This window comes from Columba livia, chromosome 3 (assembly GCF_036013475.1).
Source record: "Columba livia isolate bColLiv1 breed racing homer chromosome 3, bColLiv1.pat.W.v2, whole genome shotgun sequence".
Taxonomy (NCBI): Eukaryota; Metazoa; Chordata; class Aves; order Columbiformes; family Columbidae; genus Columba; species Columba livia.
This window is the reverse complement of record NC_088604.1, coordinates 22676561-22690147: the sequence shown is the minus strand read 5'-3', so window position 1 is coordinate 22690147 and position 13587 is coordinate 22676561. Positions and strand designations below refer to the sequence as shown.

Here is a 13587-nt window from a genome sequence, read left to right as displayed (position 1 = left end):
GCAAGTAATCCCACTGAAAATGTGTCATGATAAACATGTATTGAAATCTTTGCCTAGCAGAACATCACCCTGGGAAGAGTTCTGTTGTTCATTTTGGATAGAGTAGAATCAAAGAGATAATTATCTTAAGTGACTGAATTGTATACATGTCTTTTGGTACCAGTTTAAGCTTGCATCTTGACCTGTATTGTAAAGAGTAAAATTAATGTCACAAGTGCCACCCAGTGACTGTGATTAAGCATAATTTGCATTCTTTATTGAAAGTCGATAGTCCACATGCTACCAGCTGTGAAATTGTGCAATAATTAAACAATGAAAGAGTAAACACAACTAGTTAGGTTTGATTTGAAGCAGTGAGTAACAAAGGTGACTTTAAAAGTTTTATTAGCACAAAGCAAGAAAATTGAAATACAACGATGTGACCTATGCTGCAAGGAGAAAACATTAAACAGTTGTAAAAGTCTACTAAGGTCACACTAAAAAATAACAGTATCACTACTAAATAGATACTACCCACTAGACTCACAGGATCAGAGGCTTCAAAGCCAAAGCATCTGTGTGTCTAGCAAAGCAGGAACCATCTATGAATATGTATGTAACTGCAATTCACTACCTTTATTGATAGAATGTTTGTTCTCAGAGGGTTGTTGGGTTGGTTTGGGTTTTTGCAGAGGGTTAGGGAGGGTGGAACTGAAGGTTTACAGTGTGCAGTTTGTGCAGTTGCCGTTGCATATGGGAACCTCTGGCAGGCATTTGGCTTTTTGCAATTTGCAAGTCCCACCCTATTACATGTATTCAAACTGAGATTGTTGCAAATGTGTACAGCACCATAGCACAGCTACCTCCCTAAAGCAAACTCCCAAAAGCTCTGTTTCTCTTTGGACATTACCAATTAGCTATGTGTGGGAGTACTTTAACTCATGTATTCTATGATTTTGTTTGTCAAATGTAGTGTCAAGCTTTACTTACTGGATATTGCCTCAGGTCTGAGGACTTCTTCTGATGGTGGTATTGGCCTGGGTTTAGCAAGCTGGCCAGGTTTAATTTCAGGCATTTTTTCACCATGTCTATAAACACTTACAGTAACATCCACTGTTTCCCCACCATATTTGTTCTTGACGTGGATGCTATATTTGCCTGAGTCTTCTGAGGTCACTCCCTTGATTGTTAAACTGGCGTATTTCCCTTGTTCCAGTGAAAACGCATAGTGCTCGTTAGCTTCAAAGGCCTTGTCATTCTTGAACCAAACCACTTCGGGGTCAGGATTTCCAAATACAGTACAGGTCAGATTCAGTGTCTGAGGGAGGAAAAAAGAAGTAATTTTGAGGATTAGTCATTAACCAGAATATTCTCAATATAGTTTTCAGGCACTTCTTATTCCTAGTTAATTAAATTAAGACAGAAATCATGTTCCTGTGGACTAAAAAGTAGAGATCCTAATATTTTTTATTATTATTATTTAGTCTTTTCACCATCTTACCAGTGACTGTGATGCAGTAATAGCCTCAGGGTAACAATGTCTGAAGATGGTAAGTTGGACTGTCATTGCAGTCCTGCCTGCAGGAGACTCCTGAAAACCCATTAGTCTGACATCAGGTTCAGGCAATGATAGGTTTAAAAACATCCTTGAAGTTTCCCTGTACACAGCAGGGAGGAGAACTGAGCAAATCTTTTCTGACCAAGGCCTCATGAGATTATTGCTTGAGATGATTACAAGAAAAAAATCACTTAAAAATAGAGTACATAACAGGAATCATTGCACATTGATTCCAGGTGCTGCTGACTAGTAAAATGGAAATATTTCATGAAGAATAAATAATACATAAATTTTGTAAAAGTGTTACATGCATGTGTAGCATATAGAGAGAATAGCTGAAATGACCTTGTGGGCCATAGTGGCAGCTCAGGTATTTCCCAAGGTCTGAACTGAGATTGAAGAAGCCCATAAAATTTTCATGATCATTCTTCCAAATTTTTATGTAGTTACTGCTGAACCCCATTTTGACCACTATAAATATATGTAAACTTTATGTATTTAAGTACAGTGTTGACATAATAAATGAAATAATCATTTGAGAGTCTCATTGATTAGTGCCTACTTTGTCCACCTTTTCTTGAAACTCATTCTGTCCAAAATCCTGCCCTAAATGGTTAAAAGTCATGTTAAGAATATCATATATACACCATTGTGTTAGAGAAAAACAAACAAACAAACAAACAAACAAACAAAACAAAAAACCCACACCTGATAGTTTCTACCAGAACGTTTCCTTATATTCACTCCCATCCATATTTCCCTTCAGGTTTTGCCAAATCCTGACCCAAAGGGAGCAGAGAAAGTCTGCCTGTGTGCACCCATGCATGTTTTTGTGTGGTGTTTTTCTTGAATTATGATGACAGAATAGTTGTGATATAACTCAGAGAAAAATATAAAACAGGAGGAAGGTTTAAGTGATCAAAAGTGCCATATGTTCACAAACAGAAGCAGTCTTCCATACTACATGCTTCTGAAGGGGAATGTTGAAGGAAGATTTACATGTCTAGTGACAACCTCATGTGTGATTTTCCTATAGGATGTACAGTTAACTAATAGCCTATAGGAACTAGCCTTACTATATAATATTTAGAATGTGATGGAAACACAAAACTAAAATGTTGGTAAATCAAAGTAATGTCTAATAGCATGAGTCTAAACCTTACTGTCCTTTCTGTAATTCGGCCAACATTTCATGATTATTGCCCTCCAAAGCGACCTCATTTAAGAGGAATTAATAATTAATTCATAACAATTAATCAAGTCTTAATAAGTTAATACTAAAAACTTACCAGGGAACAGATATATTCCACAGTCATTTTAGATCATTTGGGCCTGTTCTACTTTATTAAATTATAGATGTGACCTGAAATCATTTATACTCTCTTAAGAAGCACTGGTAAATCTTTGTCTTATGTGCATATGTTTGTGTGGTTATACTCTTCCATTGAATGAGGAAAACTGTTCACTCTTGTCTTTTTTGTACAGTTAACTTCTCACACTTGTACTTACACAATTCTTGCACATTACCTGTGCACATTTAATTTAGAGGTGATATTAAAGTTTCTCTTCCTTGTGATTCATGGTGTTTTGCCTGATTTCAGGAATCAGAGCTTTCCTCTTCATGCATTCAGTTATTTAATCCTCACACAATTAGATGTCCTTTGAAGCCCTTTACTTCTGGAAACACACTACATAGTATTTTTTTAATTTAAGGTTGTACCTTTTAGGGCATGATTGTATGAGAAAACTGCATCTAGTCTGTCCATGCAGTCAGAGGTGACTTCACCAAGCTATTTTCTTAGAGTTAGACTGTTTTAAGATGTTGGTCGTATAGTGGCTTATACCTAACCTCCTAAAAGATTAACTTTCTTGCTGTGAGGTGACTCTGTCTACCACAATAAGAAGATACCTCATGTGAACACCCATTAGAGATAAAGAAAAGAACGGGCCAAGAGGAAAATATCTCTGTCTGGTCCAGAGTCGTGCAGCTTTCAGCATCCACTGCAAGGGCCACATGTTCATCCATCTTTCTAGAGAGACTACTCCTAGGTATCCAGAAAATGGCCAAGTACATGCAAAGTTGGGAGACTTATGTGCAAACTCTTACTCCAGTGATAAGAAAGTCAGTTCCCGCACAGGGCATCTCAGCCGTAGTCTCTGAAAATGCACTTCACACAAGAGACATAAACAGCCTGATCAATATACCCTTGATAGCCAGCAGATGGTAAGAGTCACATTGACTCGTGAGCTGTTCTGCTATAGTCAGTCAGAACAGAAGTCCATCTAGCTCTTTTAGAGGTCAAAAGCAGCTGCTTCAGAAAGTGTAAAAAAATACAGAGCATAAATAGTGTGATCCTATTCCCAGTATTCCTTCCTGCTTTCCACAATTTGGCTGCTTTTAAACTGGTTACAAGCACAAGTTTTACTGACAACACTATATTCAATGGTCCCAGTTGGACTTCTTTTAATGGTAATGCCTGTTTTCTTTTTTGGACCCAAATTTATTTTTCCCTAAGGTACTAAGGCACAAATTAATTATGAACCACTTGAAAAAAATACTTCCTTTTGATTCTTTAAAGCCTGTAATGACCATGTAATTAGGCACTCCCTAGTTCTTGTTCTGCGAGAAGTGCTGGATAATCATTTCCAAGTACCTCCTCTACACCATGCACAATGCTGAAGATTTCTTCTTTTTTTTTTTTACCCTGTTATCATTCACTAGTTTTTCTTGCCAGACTGAACACCTAGTTTCTCCTCATGGGGAAGGACAGTGCACCTAATAGAAGAAGATTTGCTTCAGGAGAAAGAGACAAGAACTTGCTGTTTATGTGGGAAGGATGAAAAGAGTTAATCTTTCCTGGACTGAAGGCTTGGGTGTTTGGACTCTGGAAGACTCTCCTTGCACCTGTGAGGACTAATATCAGCTCAGACTAATAGTCTTCTCCTTCTGTTTTAGTATCCAGAGAATCTGGATTGAGGTTGCATGAGATCCCACTCCAACATGACAAAAATCCCAGTGAGAGACACCACTCAGTAAGCATAATGGAATTTCATCTCTACCAGTCAAGCTGACCTAGGAAAAAACTTTGTGAAGGTTTACCAGTTTTGACTTTGTATCTGGGCATTCACTTATCTATGTCTGACATGCTGGAGAATAGTAATCAATTTTTGTTTCTGTTTTACTGGCCCCCAAAGTGCCTGCTTCCTCCTGCCCCTTCAGTTTCTTCTACAGGGCAGGAGTGGACTCTCCTCTTGAACTGCTCTGCTCAGCACACAGAGCTGAAAGCCAGCCCGTATTTGAGGATGCATTTAACTCAGAGTGTCTACATAATCAGCACAAGACCAGTGCCTCCTGTGGCTGACCTTCCTTGCCTGAGATCTGAATCGGCCTGTGTCTCCTCTGATTGTACAGTCAGCATACGTTACCCATGCTCACTCAGACTTTGCATATGTCTCAATTAAATAACTACCATTAGGTGGTTTAAATTATCCTCCTTCTGCTTGCAGCTTCTATAAAATCATCTGCATTCCCTTCTCTTTTGCTGTCAAAGCAAAATTCTCACCAGTCAGCAAGACCTGTAGGCAAAAACAGTCCTTACCTTCCCATCCATTATAGTAACAACATCAGGCAAACCCCCGATGACTTTACCACGATCTAGGAGTCAAAGAAAAATATATGGACCATGTGAAGTTTAGTCTTAGACCTCAAACTTATTCATTTCTTAATAATTTTATAACTTGGTGCCACATTAGTCACAACTGTTGTTTGGACTTGTCTTTAAAAAACCTGTAGCCCGTGGTTAATTAAAAGTAAAATAATACAAATTTTGTGATATTTTGGGTTATTTATTTTTGATGCATTTTATTGTCCCCTCAGATTTCTTATCAGAGATTGTGCTATAGCATTCTAAACTGATACGCATAAAAACATTGAAGCTACTGCTGAGCTTGACAGCTTGTGCTTTGGGCACAGAGCAAAGCAAGGAGAATGTTTTTAGCATCTTGGTGGTATCTAAGATCTAAGGAAAATTTGTTCTGCCACTCTCTCTGCAGGCAGAAGCATCTAGTCATTACCAGGGGAACTGATATTAAAGCACCAGAATTCCTAAAGTCCCTAGCAGGAACAAGCTTCCCCACTGTCTGTGTCTCATCAAGCACTGAACAATAGGCATTAGCAGGCAATTTTTTACTTAATAGGTAGATCTCAATATTCATTATCAGCAGCAGCTTTCAGAGTCAGCGCCTCCTTGTATAACACACAGAAGCTCACACCTCACAAAACCTCTGTAGACGCAAGCAGATACAGTGGAGGCTTGCAAAATATTTAAAACTTTTAGTGGGTTTCCACTGGAATTAAAACCAAATAAATCCACAAATTACTTTTATTGTTTCAATATTATGTGCTAACAGGGTATTTCTGCAGCCACAGAACTCTGAAAGCTATGCCAGCATATCATGATGGATGTCTTAAAGAGAATACTAGACTCCATTTTAGAACACTTTTGATAAAATGTAAAACAAACTTACTCTTCTCAGCAAAAGCAGCTGCCCTAAAATTGTTGAGGAAGAGAAATAGATAATGTTATTAATGAAATTATTAATAATTTTTTTTTTTTTCTGTTAAGACACTCTCATTACATCATTAAAATGCAAAAAATGTAGTGCTTACTTGAGTCGCTGGAATTCTGCATATGCGTCATCAAAAGCTGTAATGAAATGGTTGAGAGAGTTATTTTCCATAAGCATAATTTGCACTTGGAGGTCAGTATAAACATTTAGAAAAACCCACGTTAAAACTCTTTTAAAACCCATATAGGGTTAGACAGTACCAAAATGGGAAACCAGCCCCCTGAAACCCATTGCCACTGGAGGTGAAAACAGATATAAGACTAAAAAGATCACAACAGTTATGCACTAAACTGCAACTGCTTCGGACCAAAGGCTTTCTGTTTTTACTGTCATTCCTCTGATAATTGCCTATTAATTCTGCTTAATCTATGAAAAGTTGCCATATAAGTATAAAATATACCTTGCCCAGACAGATCAAGTGTGCGTTTGTAGGATTCTTTGTCACCAAAGATTTCAAAGGTGTAGTTCCCCTTATCCTTCTCAGTGGGTTCACTTATCTGCAGCCAGGCAATATCCTCTCCACCTCCAATCTTCATCTTTTCACCAGAAGAAATCTTAGATTCCCTGGAAAAAAAAAATAATATAAATGAGTTTGAACATTGTTTTATTCCATATTCTAAATAGGAGGTAATCTATAAAAAGTTACAAAGGACAACATACTTCTAAACTACAGAAGAATTAAAACTAATAGGAGCAATTTCCCAGGAGATTCTTTGCTTGCTAGTGGTGCTTGCTTTGGAACCATTAGCTTGAGCTTTCATTCCAAAGATTAATTTGTTCACCCTCCTCTCATTCTCTTTCTCTCCACATACACAATCATTTGTGTTTATATCTGTATGCACATACATGTCTGTATGTGAAAATGGTCCATGACTTCAGAGTTCTGTACATTTCATACTGTACACTTCTTACACACTACCACGGAATGCATCAGAATGCTAAAGTAGAGGCAAATAACCTTTTCTGATCAGGAGTAAAATCTTTATCTTCATTAACTTCAACAATGTATTAATAAAACAATAAAAGATTTGCATTGAATTTATTAATCTTGCATCAAGACAAAATACATCTTTGTTTTTAGAACAAGATATGAAGAAAATTTTCTAACTACATAAAATTAATCGACAAGTCTTTAAAAAAAAACAGTACCATTAACTACATCAGTGGACAAAGGAAGGGCTAGGGGTGTCATCTGTCTGGACTTCTGTAAAGCCTTAAGCATGGTCCCCCACAACATACTTTTCTCTAAATTGGAGAGGTATGGATTTGATGGGTGTACTTTTTGGTGGATGAGGATCCGGATGGATGCTCACACCCAGACAGTAGGGGCCAATGGCACAATGTCTGTATGGACACCAGTAATGAGTGGTGTCCCTCAAGGATCTGTACTGGGACTGTTGATTATCTTCATCAATGACATAGACGGTGGGATTGAATGCACCTTCAGCAAGTTTGTGGATGACACCAAGCTGAATGGTGCAGTTGAAACGCCTGAGGGATGGGATGCCATCCAGAAGTACCTGGACAAGCTCAAGAAACGGGCCCATGTGAACCTCATGAGGTTCAACAAGGCCAAGTGCAAGGACTTGCACCTGGGTCGTAGCAACCTCTGGTATCCCTGGGGAATGAAGTGATTAAGAGCAGCCCTGCTGAGAAGGACTTGGGGGTACTGGTGGATGAAAAACTGACCATGACCTGGCAATGTGCACTTGCAGCCCAGGAGGCCAGTCATATCTTGGGTTGCATCAAAAGGAGGATGGCCAGGAGGTGATTCTGCCCCTCTACTCCACTCTGGTGAGAACCAACCTGGAGTACTGCATCCAGCTCTGGAGCCCTCAGTACAGGAAAGACATGGACCTGTTGGAGAGGGTCCAGAGAAGGACCACTAAGATGATCAAAGGGCTGGAACACTTATCCTATGAGGACAAGCTGAGAGAGTTGGGGTTGTTCAGCCCAGAGAAGAGAAGGCTCTGAGTAGACCTCATGGCAGCCTTTCAGTACTTAAAAGGAGCCTACAAGAAAGATGGGGACAGATTTTTTTAGCAGGGTGTGTTACGATACAACAGGTAATGATTTTAAACTATAGGAGGGGAGATTTAGGCTAGACACGAGGAGGAAAATTTTTACAATGAGCATGGTAAAATACTGGGACAGGATTCCCAGAGAGGTGGTAGATGCCCATCCCTGGAAACCTTCAAGGCCAGGCTGGGTGGGGCTCTGAGCAACCTGATCTAGTTGAAGATGCCCTTGCGCATGGCAGAGGGTTGAACTGGATGACCTTTAAAGGTCCCTTCCAACCCAAACTATTCTATGATTCCATTATGGTTCTGTTCTATTGGTCTATCATCTCTTCCTAAGCTAAAAATATAAGAAATGCCCTACTGATTCAGATCGGTGGTTCTTCTGGTCCATAATCTGTCCTGAAGAGTAGAAATAGAAAAAGCTCTTTAGGGAAAGCATGCAAACCAGACCACTTTCAATGGTTTGCAGACAAGTTCCAACTTTCACTCATTAGTGAAAGAAATCTTTCTTGCCGTCCTTCCTGCCCAAGAATCTTTAGCTGGAATTCTTCAAAAATGAAGTCGGCTTTCACTTCTCTTTGATCAGTTAATTTATTTGCCCAGACAAGGCTGATTTCACGTCATAGCTGGAGAGTTACTTTGATGGGGAAAAGGAATTTTTACTATTTCCCTTTTTGTAAAAGGACTACATTGAGTTCAGCATACCAAGTTAGGTACCTGGATAAAAACTACTGTATATTAGAAAATACTACACATAATATTCCCCACTGTGCCATGAGTGGATGATGCATGCTGACTTTAGGACTTGTATTATGTTCCTGCTGTGCAGTATAGTGGATAATTCAAAGCTAGCTAGAAATTAGCATGGCATGTTTCATGAGGTGCAGACATCAATAGAAAAAAAACCCCTGAATTTTCTAGCCTTTCATTTTTTCCAGGAATAATATTGCTAAAACTCCATTTAATAGAGCTGGGAGTTTTGGTGAGGCTGGGGGAGGCTGGTTGGTTTGTTTGTTTATAAAATCTGAAATACTAGGAGCAGGGCAGCTGCTTGTATATAAATATAAATATAAATATAAATATAAATATAAATATAAATATAAATATAAATATAAATATAAATATAAATATAAATATAAATATAAATATAAATATAAATATAAATATAAATATGCACACTGGTATTTCCATATTAGCTATGTAGCATTCTCTAGTTTTATAATTATGTGAACTGGAGGGTGGAATGGTCTAAGTTACCTTTAAAACTCAGGCACAGGCAAAAATATTTTTATTTTCCTTTCTATCATATTAATACCACATTTACTGAAAGAAGGAACAGAACTTGCTGAATACAAAGCTTGAGTTATGAATACAGCTGCACACCATTGCAGAAGTCTGCTCGAGCTCCCTGGGCCTGATGATCACTGGCACTTTTCTTGTGTTCCTGTCTTCATAGAAATCAAAGGCTGGGCAGCATTGGACAACTAGGACAACATGCTGATAAACCAGCCTCTTCCTGCCCAAGACAGACCAGCTCACTGTGTGTCACCTTTGTGGGCTACCAAGGAATGAGAAAGTTGAAATTGCTTGAAGAGTTTTAAAATCCTTCCAAACCCTACTTGTGGTTTCCGAAAAATGAGTGCCTGGCATAGAAATGCATTTGAACACATATTTAACTGTAAATACACAGATGAATAACAAGTGCCTCTAAAGTCAAAGACTAATGTAACACGATGGTGGAAAACTATTGGGAATTGTAAAGCTCATCTCTGGTCACGTTCTCATCTCTAAGGACTATTCTCAAAGTATACTGTGCCCCATCAAATATTTTTTCAAAGAAGAGGAACAGAATTAAAATATTTTGGGGTACTTAATATGTTATCAGTTTGGGAAAAAAAAATAAAGTTCTTAACACAGGCTTTTATTAAACTGTGAGAACAGATCCTTGGTACTGACCTAGTACTGGAGGAGAACTTCATTTAAAGACAAGGACAGCCCTGAAGAGAGAACTATGCTCAGATATTTTTCTGTCTTTGAACCATGCAGATAATGTAGTGGAAGACAAGCAGTCCTGTGTTGAATAAGAGATTGAAATACTATAGATTCTTTTTTCCTGGCTGTTAGAGCCCTCCTGATAGGTGTTGGAAAATTCTGTTAAAAATTATTTTACTGTGTGTGTTACCTATGTGAAAAGAGAATATGAAGTGCTGGAAAGAGAAATTCATTAATGCAGTCCAGTTACTAAATGAATGCCACATAATAGTAAATAGTAAATCATTAAGCTTTTTTTTCTCAGATAATGTATAGGCCACCTTGAACAAATATTCTTAACTACCTGTGAGACCAGCTGACTTTCATTTCTTCATTGTAGTACTTCAAGAAACATTGGAGCCTTATTCCTTCCTCAGTGCAAAGGATCTTCAGTGGAGAGGCTGACTTACCTATGTAAAATAGAATATATGCAGATCAAAGAGGATAGTGGAATGAACAGGAAGCAATCAAATGGACTACTTGTACTGTCAGGATGAAAAAAATTCAAGATCTGGGCATGATTCTCAACTACCTCAAAGAGAAAATAGTTCATGCCTCTCAAAGGAGATCTGCTGATTTATGTCAGATGAAAGTTCAGCATAAGTTCTTGGTTTTATTGTCATGTACAAGCATTATGACCAGCAAGATCCATTGTGAAGTAATAAGCTTGTCATGCCATGAAACAGTAGGGTCACGATTCTAATTGAAAGAAAATGTTATTCTTGTACATGCCTTGTTCTTTCAGTGGAATGACTCCAAGCATCTTATTGGGAGCAGGATCAGAGTCTTGGTGTCTTTGTTATTAAGGCTCACTTACTAATGGGAAACAGGAACAAAATGATTGCTACAACATTGTCACAGTATCTAAACCAAACAAGCCAGGTGGAATAATACTCTTTTTCCCTTTTAATACTGTCAATTAGCAAGGTCAACTGCCTATTCAGAAACTTAATAACATGTCTGTAATGATAAGAGCATCATGACTTTCAGAAATTTCCCACTTACAATAAAAATTGTCTGCCTTAGGCACAGATGACTTTAGCACACACACACACACACACACACACAAAAAAAAACTACATGAAAACTACATGAAAATCCAAGACAGCATTTACTTACCACTGACTCCACTCAATGCCAGAATTATATCATCATACACTGAAGAGAAAAAGAAAAAAAAAATGTACCATCAAAATTCAATCAGAATATAGCTTTATTCTGTTCAGTTTAACTAAAGCGATATGGGAAATCTTCACATCCTTAGGCAAAGAAAACCATTAAAATTGCAACAGGTGTATGGGAAAAATTAGAGACTGTGTATGGCATACGAATGCTGTGCTGTGCCACTGAGTATCTCCGCTGCGTGTGGAGTCAGCTATCTACTGTCAAATCCTTTTCTTTCTATCTCTCAAGCCAGAAACAATGAAAGGTCATTAAAACTGGATAGTTCACATTCAAAGGAGAGTGCGGGGGAAAGAGAAATTATCACATTCTAGGTGAAAACAGTTCTCCTGCTACCTATACGATGGCATTTGACAAACATAAACCCCTTCAACAGCAAGTGAAAGAAACGAGGTATCATATCAAGCTTTTGAAATACCACAGAGCTGATTGTCTTGCAGAAGGGGAGAACCCTGGAGACAGAGGCAGAAGAGTGGGGAACCCTTTTGTAGCAGAAGAATCCTATTCAGTGTCACTGTGTACGACGCAAAGAGAGAGAGACAGAAAGAAGAACCATAACCTGAAGAATGCACATTCTAGACTGAAGAATGCACATTCTAGACTGAAGAATGCATATTCAAGGTTGGAGAATTTTATGAATAGGGAAGGCAGTGAAATGCATGAAGTTCAGAAAATACTGCTTCTGTATGTGGTCTGTATTGATCTGTATCTGCACATTTTTGAAACCTGCTAAAATAAATCATTATTCTACTCCATAACACTCTGCAAACTCCAGTATGCTTCCACTAGCATCTTGACAAAAAGGCATTAATTACATACTATATATACATTAGATTACATTACAGACAACTGGGGAAATGGGATTATATTGCCTATACTGTCTAAATGAGAAGGTTTTTTGAAAGAATAGTGGGCAGAGTTTACATAGAGGAAAAATGCCTGAGACACTATCAGGTGATGATGCAGCCTTCTGACGTAGACCTCAGCTTAAGAACACAATCTAATATTCACCTCTGCCTCTTACTTCAGGTAATTCCTCAACTTGCTGAAAAAAAAAAATGTTAAGATCTTTGGTGAATTGAATTAATTTTTTAATATGTCTTTCTCTCTCTATTAAGGCCTTGCAGAACATATTCATTATTTGAGTCAAATGACTGTATGCAGGTGGGATGAATCCATGTCGACTTTGGTTTAGTTGGTGGAACCTAAGCATAAAATCCCAGGGCAGCTCTGTCTACCAAAGCTGCATAAAATTCATTATGCTGGCAATAGATCAGTCTTTGCTATAGACTCAGAAGTAAACAAACATTATTTTTTACTGAACAAATTTAAATATACATAAAATTACAGTATCTCACTGTGATATCCAATAGCATATGAAAGGTTATTTAAATGCCTATCATCAGTCCATTTTAGACTAGATTCTTTTACTCTTATTTGCATTTATCTTCATTTCAATGCCAATGAACATTTGGTTTGAACTAGCCTGCCCCATACAATACACAGTCTTTCAGGGCCTTGCTTATGCTAAATTTCTCTAGTTATGTTCCAAGGCTAAATCCACCATTCGGGAGACCCACTGTTTGGCTTAACACCGCAATTATTGTAGTTTTGCTGGTTGACATTTTCCAGGCCTCCTGGATCAATAGAATTAGACACTGTATTGTCAAAACATGCATTTCACTGTGTACCTTTCCAGCACAGCACAGTCTTGCCATACCTGAAGTGTAGCCTCTGGAAGGACCCCTGACTTTAAGACTGAGAACTACAATACCTTTTGTTCATTCCAGGGGCCAGGATACTCTTTATTTGAAAATCCATAGACTAAGAGAATTATATCTGTGTACATATCAAGGGACAGGAAGGGAGCAGGTGGCTAATCAGTATCTACTGGGTAGCATGGGATCGGAGCATAAAAAGGTATGGAAAAAGGTGTGGAGATTGTACTGGTTTTGACTAGGATAGAGATAACTTTCTTCACAGCATCTTGTATGCTGCTATGGTTTGAATTTGTGACTGAAAAAGTATTGATAACATAGCAATGTTTTAGCTATTGCTGATCAGTGCTTGCACAGTGTGAAGGTCTTTTATTTCTATTCCTCAGACTGCTCCACACCATATGATGCAACAAAAGCTGAGGGAAGAAGGAAGGAACATTTGGAGTTATGGCGTTTGTCTTCCCAAGTC

The 13587-nt window shown here is 38.1% G+C and overlaps 1 protein-coding gene across 4 annotated transcripts in view; it reads right to left on the bottom strand.

Annotated features, from left to right (window-relative positions):
- Window positions 1–225: 225 nt before the first annotated feature.
- MYOM2 (myomesin 2) overlaps window positions 226–13587 on the bottom strand; it is an 82780-nt gene continuing 69418 nt past the window's right edge. For all 4 annotated transcript variants that reach the window (XM_005506797.3, XM_021293580.2, XM_065056035.1 and 1 more), the window contains 7 exons: window positions 11338–11376; window positions 10523–10628; window positions 6567–6730; window positions 6207–6243; window positions 6065–6087; window positions 5137–5192; window positions 226–1297 (listed from right to left, as the gene is read on the bottom strand). In XM_005506797.3, coding sequence (XP_005506854.2) covers window positions 962–1297; window positions 5137–5192; window positions 6065–6087; window positions 6207–6243; window positions 6567–6730; window positions 10523–10628; window positions 11338–11376 — 761 coding nt within the window. In that variant the 3' untranslated portion in view covers window positions 226–961. The remainder of the gene's footprint in view (window positions 1298–5136; window positions 5193–6064; window positions 6088–6206; window positions 6244–6566; window positions 6731–10522; window positions 10629–11337; window positions 11377–13587) is intronic.